The sequence below is a fragment of the Galleria mellonella genome, unplaced genomic scaffold (genome assembly GCF_026898425.1).
Source record: "Galleria mellonella isolate WM207_F2 unplaced genomic scaffold, CSIRO_AGI_GalMel_v1 utg8742, whole genome shotgun sequence".
Lineage (NCBI taxonomy): Eukaryota > Metazoa > Arthropoda > Insecta > Lepidoptera > Pyralidae > Galleria > Galleria mellonella.
The window spans coordinates 8,464-28,376 of NW_026442168.1; the positions used below are offsets into that span (position 1 = coordinate 8,464).

At 33.1% G+C, this 19,913-nt stretch overlaps 2 protein-coding genes across 2 annotated transcripts; both read right to left on the reverse strand.

Annotated features, from left to right (window-relative positions):
- Window positions 1–141: 141 nt before the first annotated feature.
- Window positions 142–4,621, reverse strand: LOC116413802 (uncharacterized). Its single transcript, XM_052902227.1, has 5 exons — window positions 4,583–4,621; window positions 2,829–3,016; window positions 2,123–2,203; window positions 1,093–1,250; window positions 142–228 (listed from the first exon to the last, which is right to left on the reverse strand). Exons 1-5 carry the CDS (start codon window positions 4,619–4,621, stop codon window positions 149–151), a joined length of 546 nt encoding a protein of 181 aa, XP_052758187.1. The 3' UTR covers window positions 142–148.
- On the reverse strand, window positions 4,550–19,347 carry LOC116413787 (uncharacterized). Its single transcript, XM_052902228.1, has 16 exons — window positions 19,255–19,347; window positions 17,983–18,048; window positions 16,864–17,796; window positions 15,794–16,447; window positions 15,181–15,318; window positions 14,639–14,668; window positions 12,799–12,828; window positions 11,907–11,984; window positions 11,339–11,410; window positions 10,787–10,927; window positions 9,950–9,976; window positions 9,577–9,609; window positions 9,460–9,486; window positions 7,697–8,653; window positions 7,110–7,163; window positions 4,550–4,763 (listed from the first exon to the last, which is right to left on the reverse strand). Exons 1-16 carry the CDS (start codon window positions 19,331–19,333, stop codon window positions 4,711–4,713), a joined length of 3,372 nt encoding a protein of 1,123 aa, XP_052758188.1. The 5' UTR covers window positions 19,334–19,347; the 3' UTR covers window positions 4,550–4,710.
- Between the last annotated feature and the right edge of the window lie 566 nt (window positions 19,348–19,913).

Below are 19,913 nucleotides of genomic sequence, written 5' to 3' on the forward strand. Positions count from 1 at the left end.
AAACAATATTATTAGGATTTTTTTTCCAATAATATGCAAATTACCTAACACGATATCACAATATTAATTTTAAAATAGGTTTAAATTAAAGTCAGAAATGATTAAACATTAAAATTTTAATTATTTTAAGACAGACACAGCATTTACTTCACACTCTGTACACATAGAACCAGTGTCGGCCGTGGTACGAATCATTCTTGCATCTGTGGTCGTACAGCTTAACAAATACTGTAAAAAAAAAAGAAGAAAAATATTTGGCCAACGGGTATAATTGAAAACGATATTACCGTACCCCCTTATCACTCTATTTTGACATCTGCAAAGAAACATCTTGGCGTCCCAGCAAAGTTTTATCTGAATGAAGTTATTTGTTTATGATTGAATACAATTATTTGTTCAGTTCCCATTTCTCTCGAGCTTCAACTTTGATAGGATTCCGGGGACAATAATTTAAGTTAGATGCGTCGCCTGAAATCAATTTCTTTTGAATTTTGTCTAAGGGAAACAATTGAGCAATTGAAAAACATGAAGCTGAGTTAAGTGATAAAGTATTTTTTTTTGTGTGCAAAAACATTGGCAAAGAAAACAGAAAGTATTAAACAGAGAAAGAAATTTATACACAGCTCTGAATACACAAAACAATGCATGTTATTTAATAACTCGCTATTGATGAATCCAAAGAACAAAATCCCTTAAATACCGTAACTCAATTGCAATTTACCGCAGAGAATTTTTTGTATTAAAGTCGTCTACACGGGGACCCCGTCCCGCTCGTATTTCTGGAGGAAAGCAATTGTGCTTGCATGTTTGTTTTAAATTAAAGGGATATGTTATGAGATATGGCAGTAAAATTATGGGGAATGGAAGCAAAATATCATAGTTGTCAGGAATGAGGGCATAATGGTTATCATTACAGCATATCCAGAAAGGTATATGGTACTGTTTATGTCTTAGATGACACTTACCACTTTGTATCAGAAGCCATCAGACTATTCGATATTAAGAGATCATACTTTTTTAATTATCTTAGGAAATGGAAAGTTTAACCTCTTGAGATACGAATAAAGGTAACAGAATATCAAATATACGTACATGTGCCATCCTGACAAATCCTGTAGCGCATCATGCAATCACTTTTAAAGGAACGTCGAGCTCTCTGGTAACCACTGCAGATCCACTTGATTCCTATATTCTTGTGCTTCTTCATCATGTCGTGAAGACAAGGAGTGCATACTCTATGTGCTTGTGTGCTAAACATTTGAATATTAAATAAAATATTGCTCTCGAAATAAGCACGATCTCCACGTGAGAGAAGAAAGAAAATACTAATGAGATTGAAGAAGAAGCTTATTTTGCTTTGAAAAGATTGTAATGCTCACAACTAAAAAATATGTTGTAAATAAATAATTAGTTTTAAAATATACAAATGAAGCTCTTTCATATTATATAATACCACATTTGAACTAGAGGGCGATTTTTTGAGTCGAAGTTTTGAGTAACCATTTTGGACCCCGTAGCAAAGAAAATAAAAATATGTTTTCAATTATTTTCATTGTAATATGTGCGAACCAATAATATGTAAAACTGTTCCAAATTTCAAATCAAAAGCATTAGTAGTTGATGAGAGAGATATAGCGCAGTGATAGACAGACGGACGGACAAAATCGCACCATAAGGGTAAGTTTCTGTTAAGTCTGAATTAATATTAATAAAATTCTCTTTTATTAAAGTAACTTATCTTCTGTTTATTACAAGTTTTTTAAAGGTACGTATTTAGTTGAAGATAAAGTTGTTATTTCGTAATTATACATTTTTAAATTGTAAAAACTTTAATTTAATTACCAACTACCCTAGATGTCTTGGATCAGGTCTGCTAACTGTTGGTAGAATTTTGTGTAACGATTACGATGAATTCTCGAAAAAGTTGATAATCGTATTGCTAAACTACGATTTCAATAAGAAGTATTTACTGTTTAAGTAACTAATGTCAGTATTGATGATCATAGTGATACAATGGTAAGCCTGTCGCGTTGCATAAATGAAGTCCCGTATTCGATTTCCAAATGTCAAGTATATTACAAATGGTTAGATATCACTAAATAAAAAACATAAATAAACATACGCTCTCCTTCGTTCCTTAGTTTCCGCCGAGGAAGCATCTGAAGAGTCGCTTGATGAGTATGTTTCAGATGATATGTCAGAACTGTAAGATTTTAATCGTTAACAGTATTTACTGATATATTTAATACAATAGGAAGGTGGAAGAGTTCGTTCGTTCGTTTAAACACACTAAACCTGGAGAGTCAGATTAGAGAAAAAACTTTTTTCATTTAATTTGCTTATTTCTTGATGAAGAGCTAAACAGTATCACGGTTGAAGTCGCTTCATATTATAAAGTAGCTGCACTTTAACATAAAGTTTCAATTGATCCATTTATTAGCCGTCGGATCTTTGAACAACTCATTTTTGTTTCAAAAAGTTTAGAAAACAAATATTATAATGACTAGATAATACTAATAAACACTGGATTGAGATTTTGTAAGTCATAAAACATCAAACGAAAAAGTATGAGGTCAGTCCATTTTTAAATAGTCGATGCAATAATTTAGGAATATTAACAATAAAAGTAATATTTGTCAAACCTATTTACTCTATTCAGTAGTTAAATTTGAAAAGTGTGATGAAATAACCAGATCTTGAAAGTCTTGAATACATGTATAGTGCAGAAGTGTGTAGAGCAGAAGAAAGCGTGATGGTGGTCAAAATTTGTTGTCAAGATTCCAGCAAATCTTTGAATAATACATAAATACAATAAAATGCTTTAGTACCTAGTTTCTTCTGAATATCCACTGATCATGTCGCTATTAGAATCATCGGACTCGGAGTCACTCGAGTCATGACTATCATGCCATTTGTGGCCACGGTGCTGGGCGTCGTTGAAACCAGCTACGTTCTTCAAGACGTCAATATGCTCGCAAGTAATTAGAAATAAGACCTCGTTCCTCGCAATATAAAACTGAGAAGTGGAGTGGCTTGATTATTTGTTTAAAATATTTTTTGTACGTCTCATAGAGAGAAACTTCATACAAAAAAAAAATACGCAGTAGCTGTCTCAAATATGTCCATATTGTGCATTAAAGTTGTACAGTAATATTAACAAAGAGGGAAATTAAAGCCAGCTGTCTTGCAGTTGTTAACTCTTTGCCTATTCATATACTAGGGATCCTAGAGATTTTGTTTTGTTTTTGTAATTGTCTATTTATTTAATATAGGCTTTATTGTAATTAACTATTTTATAAATAAACACATTAGGTATCTATTCAGTATGTCTGATCTTGGGATGTGCTTCATCAATCCTTAATCATCATCATCATATCAGCCTTTGTCTACTGCTGAACATAACCTCCCTCTAGGATGGTTTTGTTAGTAGTTGCCATACTTGGCAGGCGGATTGGCAACCGCAGTTAGGCTTTCGAGATGTTTTAAGAGGGATGCTGCTGCCCATCCCTCGCTTTCCCTTAGTCTCCTCTTACAACACCCATGAGGAAAGAAGGGGTGGCCTATTCCGGGATCACACGGGACTGGATCCATTAATCCGTACTAATATTATAAATGAAAAAGTGAGTTTTTGTTTATTCGGTTATTTATTACTTTTTGACAACTTAACAACTCAATTAATTGTTGTAACCCGGCTAAAGTCGCGAGAAAAATTGCAAGTTCTCAAAATACTTTCCAATAAAGAATGCGATTAATAAAACATTAATATTCTGTTCACGGTATGAACAGTTGAGGATTCGCGTTAAATCTATCTATTCGGATGATATTCTCGAATTAGCATTTAATATTACATTCATAAAACCGAGCGAAATGACAAGAGGGAAATTTATTAAGACTTTTTACACCTCAATATCAAGTTCCCGATGTTATCCGCCCTATAAAAATTATCTTTTTCATGTCTCACCACTTAACACGAGCAGTATGAAACTCCGAATTGTCATAACTTCCCGCGTTTGAAAGTGAGATGCGTTCTTGTTTTTTCAATTTTATTTTTTATTATTATTGTAACATATCGTTGTATTTTATTGCTTTACGTACTTATTGTGAAATGGGTTGAGTTCTTTTCGTATTTGACTATATACTGTGTTATTATGATTTTTCTTGTATTTGTAAACTTATTTATAGTTGTACTGAAATATGTTTAGATGGCAGTGTGTCTAGAATTTGATTATTAGAATTATGATTATACGGAATGCTTTTAAAAGCATTGTATACTAAACAACTGTCTGCTTATAATTATGTATAACCTATATTAGAGGTTTTAATTAAAACTTACATCAAAATATTATTCTTTTAGAAAACAGTTCTCTCTATTTGCACAATACGATACGTCAAGTAAAAAGTATCTAGATGCTTTTTATATTAATATACTTTTTGAGAAAAGAGAAATGAAATACACAGAATTGATATCCGTAAAAGTCTATCTAGCTATACTAGCTCTTCTAGATACTATTAGGTATTTAGTTTCCGAAGATGTTAATTAAAATAATTCAATTTATGACACCAATTTATTTTAATCAGTTACATTGGTAGTATCATTTGCTGCCCATATTAATGATTTCATTTAACAAAATAAAAAAGAACTAAATGTAAAAAAAAGAAAACAATCTCATTTCAATTCTTAATAGCCGCGTATATAGTTAAAAATTTCTTTTATATAATTTCTGTATTTGCCATCAAGCTCTCCACGCCTGCATCAACATCGACTGAAACAAAAATGTTAACTTTTTAATAACATATTTAATTTTAATATAATATAAGAATAATAGTAAACAAACATGCCTAACTGTAACAACTGGGCGGTTCAAGATTTTCCCCATATGTTCCATTTGCTTATAAATAAGTAAACAATGTTATCAACTCATCAAAAATAGCCCAGTGTACCCCTCATGTATTGCCATCCCTGAGGACTAAGATGTTATGCTTCCGTACCCTGCAATTTCACTTTCATATCCTATCCTTCAAACCGAAACACAGCCGTGAAATTACATCTGCCTGGCAGCAGGATGAGTTTGATAGTGATACCGTTGTATAATCTCTAGTAAAATGTCCTCTGGGAAATTCATTTGGAAGCGACTTTGTATTTGAGTGCATTTTTTTTTTTCAGTTTAATATCATTTATTAATTCTAACTTTTCATTTTGAATGTCTATAATATTTCCCTTTGTCGTAAACGATTCGTTTCATGCTATAATGGGGTAAAAGCACTTTTTCCAACGTTGAAAGTATTCCAATGTATCTATTAGAATTAATTATAGCTTCCATTTAACTTGGAAAATTCTTAGAAATGTTATCTACAGAACTCTTAGTGGACTCATTAACATTTATAATTGCAATATTGTCTTTGAAATTCTACTCGCATCTAGTATTTATGGGATGGTTCATTGGATTACGTATTTTTTTTTTCCTTTCTTATGGCACGGCACAAAGTGCATCCGCCGAAAACAAAGTTTGGGAAACAGCATTTTAGGAAAGGAGTTTTGGACGAAGAAATTTAGGATAAGGATCAGAAAAGTTGAATAATGGATAATATAAGGAAAAGGACAGATACCTAAATAGAAACTACAATATATTTAACCTTAAAAATATATATGTATATGAAAAGTATATAAAATAAGAAAATTTACAACTTAATATTATTGATAAGAATAAAAGAGGAAATCAAATTATATACTTCTAAATTATCAAGAAACAATAATACTGGAACTGATGTTGGTAAGGGAATACGGAAGGAAAGGAGGGAATTGAAAAGAACAGAATGGTCATAGAGAGGACAATTTAGGAGAGTGTGATTCAAATCACCCACATCTGTGCCACAATTGCACATATTAGGATTACGTAGTATAACTATTGGAAGTAGTTTCAAATTTTATTTTTCATTATCACATTTGAGGGTATCTATGTTGTGTTTTGGTGGGCAAAATACACATCACTTGTTAATTGCTAATTAATATAACAGTTCAGTACATTATTAAATATTCGGCAAAAGTATTTAATATGTTTTATTGGATTTTTGCTTACATGTCTGCCTTATTCGCAAGGGTTGCCCAAGCACTGAGCTAAGATATGCCCGTCGGGCCCTTCCAAGCAGAAACAAGCTTGGCAAGCGAGATGGTACCTGTCACCCACGTACTTGCACAGCCCTCGCCCTATAGGGGAAGGGATTGTTAGTAATGGGATCTTAAGGCCTTACTGCTAGCAATAAATTCTATCAGTACGTCCTCTACGCAGTCCTCCTTGGAAACCATCGTGGTTAACTACCGAAAAATACGATAGGTCTAGTAATTTGTCTTTATCCTCACCATTGCCTGGAAGAGATCGCTGTTAGCGATAAGGTCGCCCATTGTTTTCTCATTGTGATTATTTCTTGTAATTGTTTATATTTATAATAAGTTTACTATTGTAATCTTTTGGAGAAAACAATAAAGAGTATCTATCTATGTATCTATTTATTTCGCCAGTGTACTGATAACGGAGTTGCATCATCACGCATTAACAAAACCTAAAAACGCAATATTCAATTCTCAAATTTATTATACGATGTTTAAGATTCGTTAAGTTCATTGTTATATAACTTTAAACTTACTTAACTTGGAAAATAAATGAAATTTGTTTTTCATACATATAAGACATAATATATAGGATAAATTAATTTATAGATTAAAAAAATAATTTTTAAAAATCGTTTCAAACCTACCTCAATAAATTCAATCTTAGCAGTATGTTGCCAACTAAATTTTGAAGGCAGTTGCGTAAGAAAAAATCCAATAGGTAAAAGCCAAGAAGATCCAACGGAAGTTTGATTAAATAGAATTTGCATGAGAGCCGCACACCATCTGCTCTTGTAATATATTTTTAATTTATGTCCCAAAAGTTGTCAGAGCCCACCAGGGGATTACAGGGATACGCTTGTTAAAAATTATACGCAACTTTGCTTAAATAATTTTCTTTGCGTACAATGTTTCGGTGGTGGCCCTTCGAGAACGTGAGCGTGTGTGACAAAAGCTAATGGACTTACGCGTTCTGTTTATGTCTGTGGATTGTAGTACTCACCCGATTTTAACATGCCCTGTCCTAAATGTAAAGATTCCGCCAAACTTTGAGCACCTAAAAAATTGACAAAATTATTTAGCTTTATTTTATAAATTATTAGCTTATGTTGACGATTACATTCGATACGTCTTTGATATTTCAACGTTCTATTGCTAGTTATGGGTTATTCTAATAAAACGAGGATGTACATACATCATACTGTATATAGATATAGCATTCTATTAACCGGCTGACCTGTGTGTAAGTGGATTTAGTTCGAGAGTTCTTTACATCGGTAGATTCTGCTTTGTTCCCGTAGTTGGTACTTACGGCATCTTTATAATGAAGAGGAGTGGTAATATATTGTAATATTATATTACTCCTTCGCTACATGGTTATTCGTGAGTTTATTTATGTAACTAAAATATAGAAATCAATATTTATATGGAAATTGTACACGATTTCATTATAAATAGTTGATCCATTTTCTGTTTTATTTTATTACTGAAAAATGCGATGATCGTAACTACTTCGTGGTTTATCGTTAAATAAAATTCCATATTTTCAATCAATAATATTAGAAAATTATGCAAAACAATAAAACTTACTTGCAACAGCATCCGACTGTACAGGTTGATAGCCTAGACTGTTGTATGGAGTCGTTGGGCTGTATGGATATGCATTAATATTCGAAAGAAAGTTTAGACCGTCGGTTGCAACTTCAGTTTGAGCGGGATCATAGCCTCCGAAATTTCCAGTAACAGTATTTGCTAAAGCATCTGCTGAAAATTGACCTCTTTCTAGTAGATATTGCTGTCCAGGTACTAATAGATCTCCTGGTAAATATCCGCTTGAGTAGCTCTCTCCTAAGTTAGATCCTACATTCGCCATTGCATCAGCTATAGCTGATGCTTGCGCATTACCCAAGTTAGGACCAGTATTTGCTAATGCTTCCGCTGATGTCGAAGATTGACTGGGTAAATATCCTAAGTTATTATCTGTACTTGCAAGAGCTTCAGCAGAGGCTAAAGTTTGGGCACTATTACCCAAAAGGTTGACAGGTGAATACTCTTCTAAATAAGAATTACTATTAACTAAAGCTTCAGCTAACGCTGCAGATTGCCCACTACCAAACAAAGATCTGCCTGGTAAATACACACTGGGATAATTTTTTATGTTTAGATCTGAATTTACAAGAGCTTCAGCTAAAGTTGAAGACTGACTACCACCAAACAAAGGTGCTCCTAAAAGATAGCTTTCTAAATTAGAATTAGTATTTGCTAAGGCTTGAGCTATAGTTGATGATTGAATTTCTCCAAACTGTGATACTCCAGGCAAATATGTTTCGGGGTAACCAACTCCTAATCCTTCTAAATTGGAACCTGCATTTGCGAGGGCTTCAGCTGTTGCAGAAGATTGACCACTTCCAAACAATGATCCGTTTGGTACGTATGCAGGTATAGTGTTTGGAAATACTAGACTTGGTGTATTATATCCAGAGACGTAAGGTTGCATATTGCTTTGAGCATTAGTCTGGGCTTGAGCTTCTGCACTACTGGAATCACCTAAAATACGATACAAAATAATAGTATAATATTTTATTTGTTCTTTTTTATATATTAAATAATTAATATCAGTTACGAAGTGATTTATTAAAATTTTAAAGTAATTAGGTTACATTTTTTTCTGCAAAAAAAATATTAAACATTTCCATATATTAATATTAATGTATAGAAATATATATGAAATGAAATAACGCCTAAGCTTAAATAAAGGAGCAAAGTGCACAATTACAATAGGACCCCTTGCAATATCGATATCACATTCAGAGTTGAACGAATTCGATAAATGGGCGTCGAGAAACCAATACACTTAGCTCATATTCAGTCAATCATTGAAGGGCCAGTTTGCTCGGTTGATTGTCACGTCTATTGCCTATTGATCGCCCAACTCGAATTGTGGCGTAGGTACCCCGCCCTTTATTGTGTTTATTTTAAAAGCACTCTCACTGCCCACGAAATTAGACTCACTCCCAATTTTCTACGTTGATGTTTCTACTTTTTAACGGCACCTGAGACCTGTTTACGTTTCTGTGTCAATTCTAACATGTTCGTGTTACGTCGTAAATTTTTACTTTATTCGTTCAGTTCAGTGTTTTAATGTTCAGGTGCTCGTTGGTAGGTCAATAAATGTTTTTATTTTGTATTGCGACTCTAAAATGGCTATCATGTATAAGTTTTTTTTTATCTTATTAATTTATGCATATTTGAATAAACTCTGTAATAGTTACAGAATATAGAAAGTTATATATATTCACTTATTAGAGAAATTAGGTAAATGATATTATAATGAAATTTAAATTATGACTTACCTAGTAACCCAAGCGGTTGCACAAAATCTGAAATTATAAAAAAATAGTTTAATATTTTTCAATATATATCATTATAATCTGAAAACAAAAGATTCAGTTATGTAATGCTTAACTCACTTGTATAAGATGGTTTCGAGAAAGGTTGGGATGCTGGAATTGGATTAAAACATTTGTTATTTTACATATTTTATTATCTACAATGATTTTTATATTGCAAAGTATATCAAATTAGAGACTATGCTATTGAAATGGAAAATATCGGGATTTATTTAAGAAAAAAGATTATTTAGCATTGGTGAGAATATAATAGGTTTTTTCTTGTCTAAATTTATCAACGAGACTGCAAGGATGCAAGGGTTGGAGATAATATCAGATTGCAGGGTACACAGCGCGTGTGATGGTGGTATGAAGTATAAGAAATTCAAAGCCTTCTTAGGACGGTAGAGATCAAGCAATGATGGGAGTAGCTCAGAATATTGTGTGTTCTCACCTGGTAGACCGAGTGGATTAGGAATGCCTGTAACCAAATAATGTTTAAACAAAATCTTTAAATTATAACAATACAAGATAACTCATAAAACATATTGCATTGATAAAAAAACTGTAAACGGTTATACATCATAACGCATACTTTAAATTAAAAATATATATTACTAGCGGCCCGTCCCGGCTTCGCACGGGTAGACATTTTTACAATATTTTAAAAAGCGGTTATTGTGACATAACGATAATAGTTGGACATATAGTATCGCGAAGTTTTTTATAGTTATTGATATTTTCTTCAATATCGTAGAACATACTTTTGTTCTATCACCAATAGTTTCCGCAGCGCACGCGACGAAAGATATTTTATATAATTGTTTACACCTTGTGTTACGTTACTAAAGTTTTAGTAAGGATCCTTAATCTTTCCTGGCAATAAATATAACCTATGTTATTCAGGGTGAATGTAGTTTTCTAATAGTGAAAGAATTTTTGAAATTGGCAAAGTAGTTTTTGTGTTTATTCATTACATACATACACACAAAAATACAAATCTTTCCTCTTTATTATATTGGTGTAAATGTAGATTACTTTTACTGATTCAATACAAGCGTTGACCATGGCGGACTAGTCCTTGTGGAGTAGATCGTTGGGGTTGAAATCATAGCGCCTTATCCACAATCATGTCCTTGATTGCTACTATTTGTATTGTTTCTTTTATTCCTGTTTTATGCGCTATTGTGTGGGTCACATGCTTCTCCGATTACATTATTTCTTTCTTTCTTTTTACGTTTTGTATATACATAAAAAAATTACTAAAATAATAACTATCAAATATACTGACAGCAATAATCCTGGGTGTAGCAGTTGACCTCAATGACGATAACCCCGGTGACGGTGTAGCCCTCTGTACAGACGCAAACCTGGCACTCGTCCCATGGGTGTTGGAATGGAATATTTGGTGGGTATGGTCTGCAGGATTCATCTGTAATATTTGATAATAGAAAAATCAAGAAATGTAATAAGAACTAAAATAGTAATAATTCCAAGGAATTTATGAATGTCAATCAATAATTAAGGTATCTTCTTGTTTTCATTTAAGAGTTTCCTCTTGTTGTTGCAACTAATTCATGCATCTTCTTCCATCCAGTTCTATCCCAGGCCATATCCTTGACCTCCCTATACGACATGACACCTAGTGTTTCTTTTATCTGTCGCATGTAGTTATTCCTCGGTCTTCCTCTTCCTCTTTTGCCCTCTATTTTTCCTTCTATATTATGCTATATATTATTTTTACTTCTACTTACACAATTAAGGTATACGTAATATAAAATTAAATCTATCAGTTTGTCTAATGAACAGTTATTTGTAAGAGTAACGATTGTCTTTGGCTTACGTGGTGAAGGTTCAGGTAATGGGCTGGGGTTAAATGGAGCGTTAGGTGCTGGAGTCACAGGCAGCCAAGGTACTGTTAAAAAACATTATACTATTTATTACACCCGACGAGAAACAAACTGCAAAATATGTCAAAATATCTATAATACGTTTTTCATTTTAATTATTATCAAAATATTGTTAATACTGCAGAATAATATCTTCTTCTATCTATTTAAGAGCTGCGCTCTTGTCGGTGGAGCTCTTGCCACTCACTACGATTTTCAGCGAGTCTCTTCACCCCTTGATACGACACGACACCAACTCCTTCCTTGATCTGCCTGATGTAACTATGTCTCGGTCTCGCTCTCTCTCTCTCTCGTTCTCCATCCTTCTATCTTACCTTCTATTATAATGTTCATAAGTTCGTCGTGTCGTATCAAGTGTCCCAACATTTTTCCCCTTCTGTCCTCAATAGTTCTAATAATTTGTCTTTTTTCCTTAACCCTAAGCAGGACCTCCTCATTGATTAGTCTGATAAAAATAATATTTAGTACTTATTGTATAGCAAATAGACTAATAATACTTACATGGTTCGGGCACTATTTCAGGGTAAGGTAATGGCAATGGTTCTGGTACCGGCACCGGGACAGGTTGTGGTGGTAACACTGAAATTTTATTAATTAATTCTTCTATTTTGCCAATATGAACACTAAAATTGGATTATTATAAACTGTGAACATGATATGTGAATCAACATTAATTTGAATTTGCATAAAATACATCATTTATGATTTATGTAATCAATATTTTTTTATAGTAAACTTCTTTAATAAGGATGGGAAATCTTTTAGACAATTTCAATTTAAAATTATACCTCCAAAGTAGATATTTAAGACAATTAAATTTAAAAAATAAATCTATATTATTGTAAACAAATATAAAATTTATTTGAAAAGAATACGAGCTGAGTTTCTTGTCAGTTCTTCTCATCTCGAAATCATTCCGAACTGACGGTAGATTTGACATATCATAAGTGTCTGGAATAGACCTACATGAATAAAGATATTTTTAATTTGAATTTGAATTCTAATTTCTAAATTATCCTTTTTTTTTTATACAACTTAGAATGGCAAACAAGCTGACGGCCCACCTGATGGAAAGTGGTATCCGTCGCCTAGAGACATGAGATGTCCATGGACATAACAGAGTATACTGTTTCGCCCATGATACCTCCCATGCGTTGCCATTCCTGAGGACTCAGATGTTATTCCTCTGTACCCAGTAAATTCACGCCATATCTCACCCTTCAAACCGAAACACAGCTATGCAAATACAACTGCTTCACGGCTGAAACACGAATGGGACAGAGGTATCCAAGCAATCGACTTTTGTACAAAGTCTCCCTCTGGTAAATATCTCAGGTTGCCATATTTCTTACCTTACTATCTAGTGAGCAAATGTATTTTTTTATGAACTCACCGGGAACCGGTAACGGAAGTGGCTCTGGCACTGTAATGTAAATGTTAATTAAAAAAAATAGCACAAACATATATATTATTCATATATATTATTTTTTTCTTTCGTATTTATATTAATTTCTAATATTTAAAATTTCTATCAAGGTAATTTTTTACTTTAAAAGTATACAATATCATACATTAAATTTAAAAGTAAAAATTATGTCTCTCATCTATTTTGGTTATATTATTATTGTTATAATTTTACAATGAACATTATTTATCTTTTTTTTTATACCACAGAGATGGCAAACAAGTATATACCTAAAAGTAAGCGGTTACCGTAGCTTGTGAACATTTGCAATACCAGTGGTATTAACGCGCGCATTGCCGCCGAAGACCTCTTGAACCCCCTTTTGAAACCCTATGCTGTAGTCTCTTGGGAAAGCCTTTTTTAATTTGATTCAGAATACATAGGTTCAAATCCTGTGTCCAAATCTTTTAATTTTAAAAAGATATCTCCTAAAATAAAGGTACTCACTATACCACAATTTAATGTAATAGAATTAACTCACTTGGTTCCGGAAGTGGATAAATATCTATTTAAATATGTAAAAAGTAATTTACAGCTTATTTCCAATGTCAGTGAACAATAGATTAACAAGAATAATCAAAGATAGATCCAGTCTTCACTTGGACACTAAGATTTTATAGTCCCAGATTTAGATCGGACGGTACGAATAGCATGTGTTTCAAACCATTAATTTGGGTAATGGACTATGGATTATAGACCATAGCTAACCCGTTAGAACACTGTGTGTGCTGTGGTTAACTATATGACCAAATATTACTGTTGATACTTTTAGAACGTTACTATAACTTAATGGTACAGTTGGCGTGTATGTATCTTTATATCTCAGCCGAACACTTAAATTATCACGATGGCTTAATCGCATTTCTGAACGACACGATACAAGCTCGCATGCCTAGTGTGTAATTCGTAGAGTAAATTTTCCTTGCTTTTTTCGTTCCTTTAATGTAAAAGTGTTTTGACAAATAAATATTCGTTTCGTTTAACAATTCATCAACATCGTATTGCTGGACATAAATCTGTTTTTGTAAAACCACGTTGGATAAGTTGACTAGTTTATACTGAGATTAACTTGGCTTAAACTGTATGGCCGGGTGGTCCCGGCATAGATTAGGCCTCCTCTTCCTTTCCCGTGGGTGTTGTAAGAGGCGACTAAGAGAGGTAGAGGAACGGACAGCGGCGTCCTTTTTAAAACATCTCGAAAGCCTAACTGCTGTTGCCAATCCTCCTGCCAAGCGTGGCAACTATTGTCACAATCCCTCAAATGGGGAGGCTTATGTCCAGCAGTGGACAGTTAAGGCTGATATGATGATGCTGATGATTTTAAGGTCTGTATCAAGTTTTTCTTCTCTAAAACTGTTTTTGTTTTAAAATTTGTTTTTTTTTTATTTGCTTTTTAAATAGAATGAGAATAAAAGGAGTGATGACATTGTGTGATGATTTATGATGTCACCAAACGGTTGTTATGTTAATGTTTTGTTATTTATGTTTATAAATGAGTTTATAGTTAGAGTGTTTAATGTACAAATAATTAAAGTACTAAATTTATCTGGGAAAGGCTGTGGTAAAACTTCTGGACCTATATAAATATGTATATATTTTTATTATAGGAAATTTATTTAGATATAAAATCTTATGAAACAATGTGAATCTCTTGAGTTAGCTGCACGCTGCTTAAATTTTTAACTAGAATTTAGTATAAGTAAAAAAGGTCTGAGTCTGTAGTGTATTATAACTATTATGAGTTATTTCATTTAAATATTTTATTTACCTGGATTAGGTAGTGGCAGAGGCTGTGGAACTGTAATGTAAAACAAAGAATTGTAAGTATAGATTCTAGGTAATATATAGATAGATAGATACTCTTCATTGTTTCCTCCAAAAGATTACAATAGTAAACTTATTATAGATATAAACAATTACAAGAAATAATCACAATGAGAAAACAATGAGCGACTTTATCACCAAAAGCGATCTCTTCCAGGTAACCACGCTACACTACGGTATACGGTAAAATAGGCTACGGTAACCGCTTACCATCAGGTGGGCCGTATGCTTGTTTGCCGCTTCAGTGGTATAAAAAAAAATCTTCTGTCTATAAATTCATTTGTGTAAGAGAGCTAATTACGAGTACTATATCTGCCTGTACCTCTCATTTCTGAGCAACTTTCAAAAGATGGTTTTTAGTTAATTTAAATTTATTAAATTTTTTCTTATTATATGTATTACCAATTGTTCTCGACTGTAATTACTTTTTATTTTGCGGAACAAAAGTTGCTTAAACTTTTAGTTTTTAAAACTTTTAATACTCACCACATTGATGATTATCTTCGCATTTAATCGTGAGATCTGATTTCCCGTAGAAGTCTAGCACTTCCATGCATATACATACTTGGCAAGGGTTCAATGGATTTGGAAAGTACACGTGGCTGGGTAGCGGACTGCATGTTACTGCGTATTAGAGATTATTTTTAATGATTCTAATATCTATAATGATTTAAGTAGAACATGATTTTTATTATATTTATGCAAGTAACTGAAAATTTGTGAAATTATTTTCCAGTTATAGATTTTTATAATTTACACACACACACACACACACACACACACACACACACACACACACACACACACACACACACATATATATATATATATATATATATATACACTGATCTATGTCTTTCTTACTGTTGATATTATAATTAACAAGTTTCAAATGAAATATTTGCATGCCACTCGGTTGAATGCAGAGTCTTTTTTTAACGTTAAATGAAGTATTTAATGTAATAACTTGCATTCAAGCAAATAAAGTTATCATCCAATAATTCATTTATAATTGTGCATATTGCGTAGCAAACAAATTAATAATTTGTCGATGTACATATCTATTTTTTTTATGTTTGTACGAACAGTCAATACAAACCTTGAGGTGCTGGTGGCAGAGGTGGCAGTGGAACTACATCAGGTTGGAAGGGTGTTAGTGGTAGGGATGGTAGTGGAAAAACATCTGGTTGGAAGGGTATTGGTGGTAGAGGTGGTAGTGGAATAACATCAGGTTGGGATGGTATTGGTGGCAAAGGTGGCAGTGGAAAAACTTCTGGTTGGAAAGGTATTGGTGACAGTGGAATAACTTCTGGTTGGAAGGGTATTGGTGACAGTGGAATAACTTCTGGTTGGAAAGGTATTGGTGATAGTGGAATAACTTCTGGTGAGAAGGGTACTGGTGGTAATGGAATAACATCAGGTTGGAAGGGTATTAGTGGAACTACATCAGGCCCGAAGTCTGGTGCCACATCCGGTAAAGGTATGACATTTGGCAGAGGAAAGTATGGAAATGGAATTAAATCTGGTTGTGGTAAAGGTAATACTTTTGGCACTGGTAACGGAAGTAAGGGCTCCACGTCTGGATATGGTAAAGGCATAGGTTCCGGTTGTAACGGTCGAGCCCTGCATCCTTCGCAGCTGGCACATACTGGCATTAAGTTACTTAGGCAAAAGCAGATAAGGCATTCATATCGCAAGGACCAATAGTAGTGGAGTTCGCCCTCTCTGCTACACACTGGATAATTCCTGAATCCTGAAAGTTTACAATGGCATATAAATGTTACGAGAATATACTTTTTATTCGTTGTCTAAAACTGAATTATATTTAATGTATATTAAACTATTATAATTTTGTACTATTTACACACCTGGTATGAAATGTGGTAGAATATACTCTTCAGGAAGAAGTACTCGTGTATAGCCGTCTGTAAAAATTAGAAAAAAAAATATTTATTTGATAATTTAGTTATTGTAATGTAAGTAAATAATTATTTTTATATTTACCTGCATAAGCAAGGGCAGTAGCCGTACTTTGTGTATCTGAAAAAGGAAACATGGGCTAACCATAATTTAATACTAAAATAAAAACAAAAATTCAAGCAAAACACATTTATTTCTCAAAATATGATGGTTACACATGCAAATTTAGAAGTTAATAACTGAACTTACTTGCAGCGTTAGCATATGCCTGGGCATTGGACTGTGCCTGGGAAGGTGACCCTAAACCTAAGTATGGTGGGACCGAACCGCTTAACTTAGTATTGGCATTTGCCTGAGCTGAAGCTGAACTAGAAACTGAACTGGGAGCACCGCTGTAACGAGGATAATCTAAACCAAATTGGGGCATAACTAAGTCAGGTCTATATTGTGGATATCCATGCAAACCTGCAGCTTGTGTCAGAGCTTGAGCATGTGCATTCGCCTGCGCTTGAGCTTGAGCTAGAGCTTGTGCTTGAGCTAGACTATTTCCATAGGAGGGTAAACCATATCCAGGCCTCATTAATCTAGGTGAGTAGTATCCAGTCCTCAATGCTTCTTCCGTTTCAGCATCGACTTGAGACTGGTGCATAAATTTTTCTAATTCGTCGACATCATTTCTCGCAAGTAATTGATCTTCAAGATGATGTGAATGTCCATGCCTTTCATTAGCACCGACAGCGGCTTCTTCGTAAACATCTAAATTCATATTATGAGGACTTCTTCTGCCACTAATTACGCGTGACTTTGCTTGTGCATTTGCGCTAGCAGATGCAGAAGTAGGTGAACCGAGATATCCTCCATATCTAGCGTTCACTTCATTTTCATGCATCATAGCCTGAGTGGCAGCTTTTAGTACCTGTTCGGCATATGAATCTACACCCTGATCGAGCATATTATTTTTTCTATTAGTATGCATGGGCATTTCATTTTCTAATGCATTACGTCCAACATTAGTATGATGGTCAACTAATCCGTAAGGATGTACGTGTTGTTTATGCATCTTATATGCTGCATTATCAACTTGCATTGGTGTGTCCGCGTATCTGACTTCGTAATGGGCGGCGTTTAGGCTTTGAACCGCTGCCATATCTGCATTTGTACGGCCTTCCCCCGTTACTTTATCTAGACAATCAAAATTTTTTCTGTTATTTTTTTATATCCTAACTAAAGTTATGTGAGTTGCTATATAGAATTTTTAGATTTTGTTTTACAATTAAACATCTACAGATGACGGTTACCATTTTTAATCATCTTGTTTGCAATTTGTAGATACACAATAAATATAAGCTACAAAATAAAATTGGTTACCTGAATCTATTCCGGCAAGGATATCGGATCCTGATTTTGAGCCATCATCGTAGGTTTGCACGTTAACTGTAATGTTTATTAGTATCGTTAATTCATGACTAACATACATACTATCCACTTTTCACAATTTTATTATTATTTTCAGCTCATGTTGGTCTAAAGCATTATTATTTGACATATCGTCATAGTCGTAGAATACTGACGGATCTGACAAAGATTACATATAAAGATCCGTCAGTATTCTACGAGTATGACGATATAATTGCATATAATTAAAAGATGCCCTATTTCAGTAGTATTAAACATTTTTTTATTTTATTTTGCACATTGGTAATACACAGAAATTGCACGAAAATATTTATCTAATATAAGGCATTGGTGTCTAAGATAGGTCTGGCTAGGTCTGGTTCAGGCACTAATGTGCTGGATATAACATTATATTTTATGAATACTTAAGTATTAAACATTGAAATTACTATAGCCTATAATTGTATATTTTTACGTACAATAAATCTTTATGATTATGATTGTTTTCATACATCCGCATCTAAAATCCCCATATACATCGTATATCAAATACAAATATCAAATATAAACAATTATATTATGTACACAATCATGTAATAATATATATATATATATATATATATTAATTTCCTTTATTTTATATAGAAATATATGTAGAAGGTTCACGGCTGTATCTTTTGTAACAGTTTATTTTTATAAATTCTGTATTATTGAATACAAATTTTTAAAAAAATTATTATATACGTAATGATCTAATAGTTCACAACTTGATTCGATGTATCGTAGTCATACTATTTATTTTTTTATAACTACTTCTAGATGTAGGCAATTAATAAAAAAAAAAATTAAAATTAACATGATTGTGAAGTTTACAAATATTTTAATTAGCGGTGATAGCTCTCAACTGAGTTGGACAATGCCTGGCATCGGTCCGGATATCCCTAAGATCTAATTTCAGGCTAATCTTCTTGATTGTTCTTTATATTTGAAGTAGAAGAGTGTTCTTTATATTTGAAGTAAAATTCTTTAAACTGAATGTTTCTAACCAACAATTGGATGTCGGTCAGAGGATATATAAAGTCGTCATCTGGTAAGTCAAAGGTCTAATGAAGACAGCCTAGAAACTCTTGATACCGAAGGACACCACTCTTATACAACCATTAGTAGTAATGTTATAATGAACCATAAATACTATTAAAAATATAGTTCAAATTTCTAAACTCGAAGTAAATAAATGAAACTTACCAGATTGGAGATCTTGTTGAGCTGCAACGCACAATACAAGGGCTAAAAACAAAAGCCCTTTTACTAGAGCCCCCTGCATGTTTTATTTATTCTCTTCAGGACCTTTCCTAGATGATATTAGCAGAGGAACTGCTACCTGAATGATTTCTCCAAATTCACCGCTACTTATAAATACATGATAATTCTGCGTGAAAATTGTTCATGATATTGATTTATTAGTATTTGAACCAATGTTAATTTTAAACGCCATGTTTCATTCGTTCCAACAACTCTCGTATGTTACGGATAGCACATCGGAATTTTTGTAAAATTGATAAGAATTTTGATTTATGTACATTTAATAATCATGGTAACAGTAGCTAAAAGTGTTAATCAATTACTATTTTAATTCTGGCAAGTCCCATGCTTATTCGTGTAGTGATGGAGTATTTCAGTAGTTCATCTCCGCTATGCTCTAAAAGGCGTTTGAAGAAATAAAGCGCAATATTATACCTGGGATGTCATTATCGGTTCTTAAAAATATGTATTATGTATAATTATTTATATTACTTATTGTTTTAATTCATGCAGGTAAAGCTGTGATTTACAGTTAATATATCGAACTAGCGGCCCGTTCCGGCTTCGCAAAGATGGACATTTTTACAACATTTTAAAAAGTG

Bases quoted from the DNA above. Each gene is read 5' to 3' on its own strand.
- LOC116413802 (XM_052902227.1), bottom strand. From the start codon at position 4,621: ATGAAATCATTAATATGGGCAGCAAATGATACTACCAAT. The intron at 3,017-4,582 runs GTAACTGATTAA...TCCACTTCTCAG, and splicing joins CAGCAAATGATACTACCAAT to TTTTATATTGCGAGGAACGA. The intron at 1,251-2,122 runs GTATGTTTATTT...TCAAATGTTTAG, and splicing joins ACTAAGGAACGAAGGAGAGC to CACACAAGCACATAGAGTAT.
- LOC116413787 (XM_052902228.1), bottom strand. From the start codon at position 19,333: ATGCAGGGGGCTCTAGTAAAAGGGCTTTTGTTTTTAGCCCTTGTATTG. The intron at 17,797-17,982 runs GTAACCAATTTT...TTGATTGTCTAG, and splicing joins CCTTGCCGGAATAGATTCAG to ATAAAGTAACGGGGGAAGGC. The intron at 10,928-11,338 runs GTAAGCCAAAGA...CAAATATTACAG, and splicing joins ATTACCTGAACCTTCACCAC to ATGAATCCTGCAGACCATAC.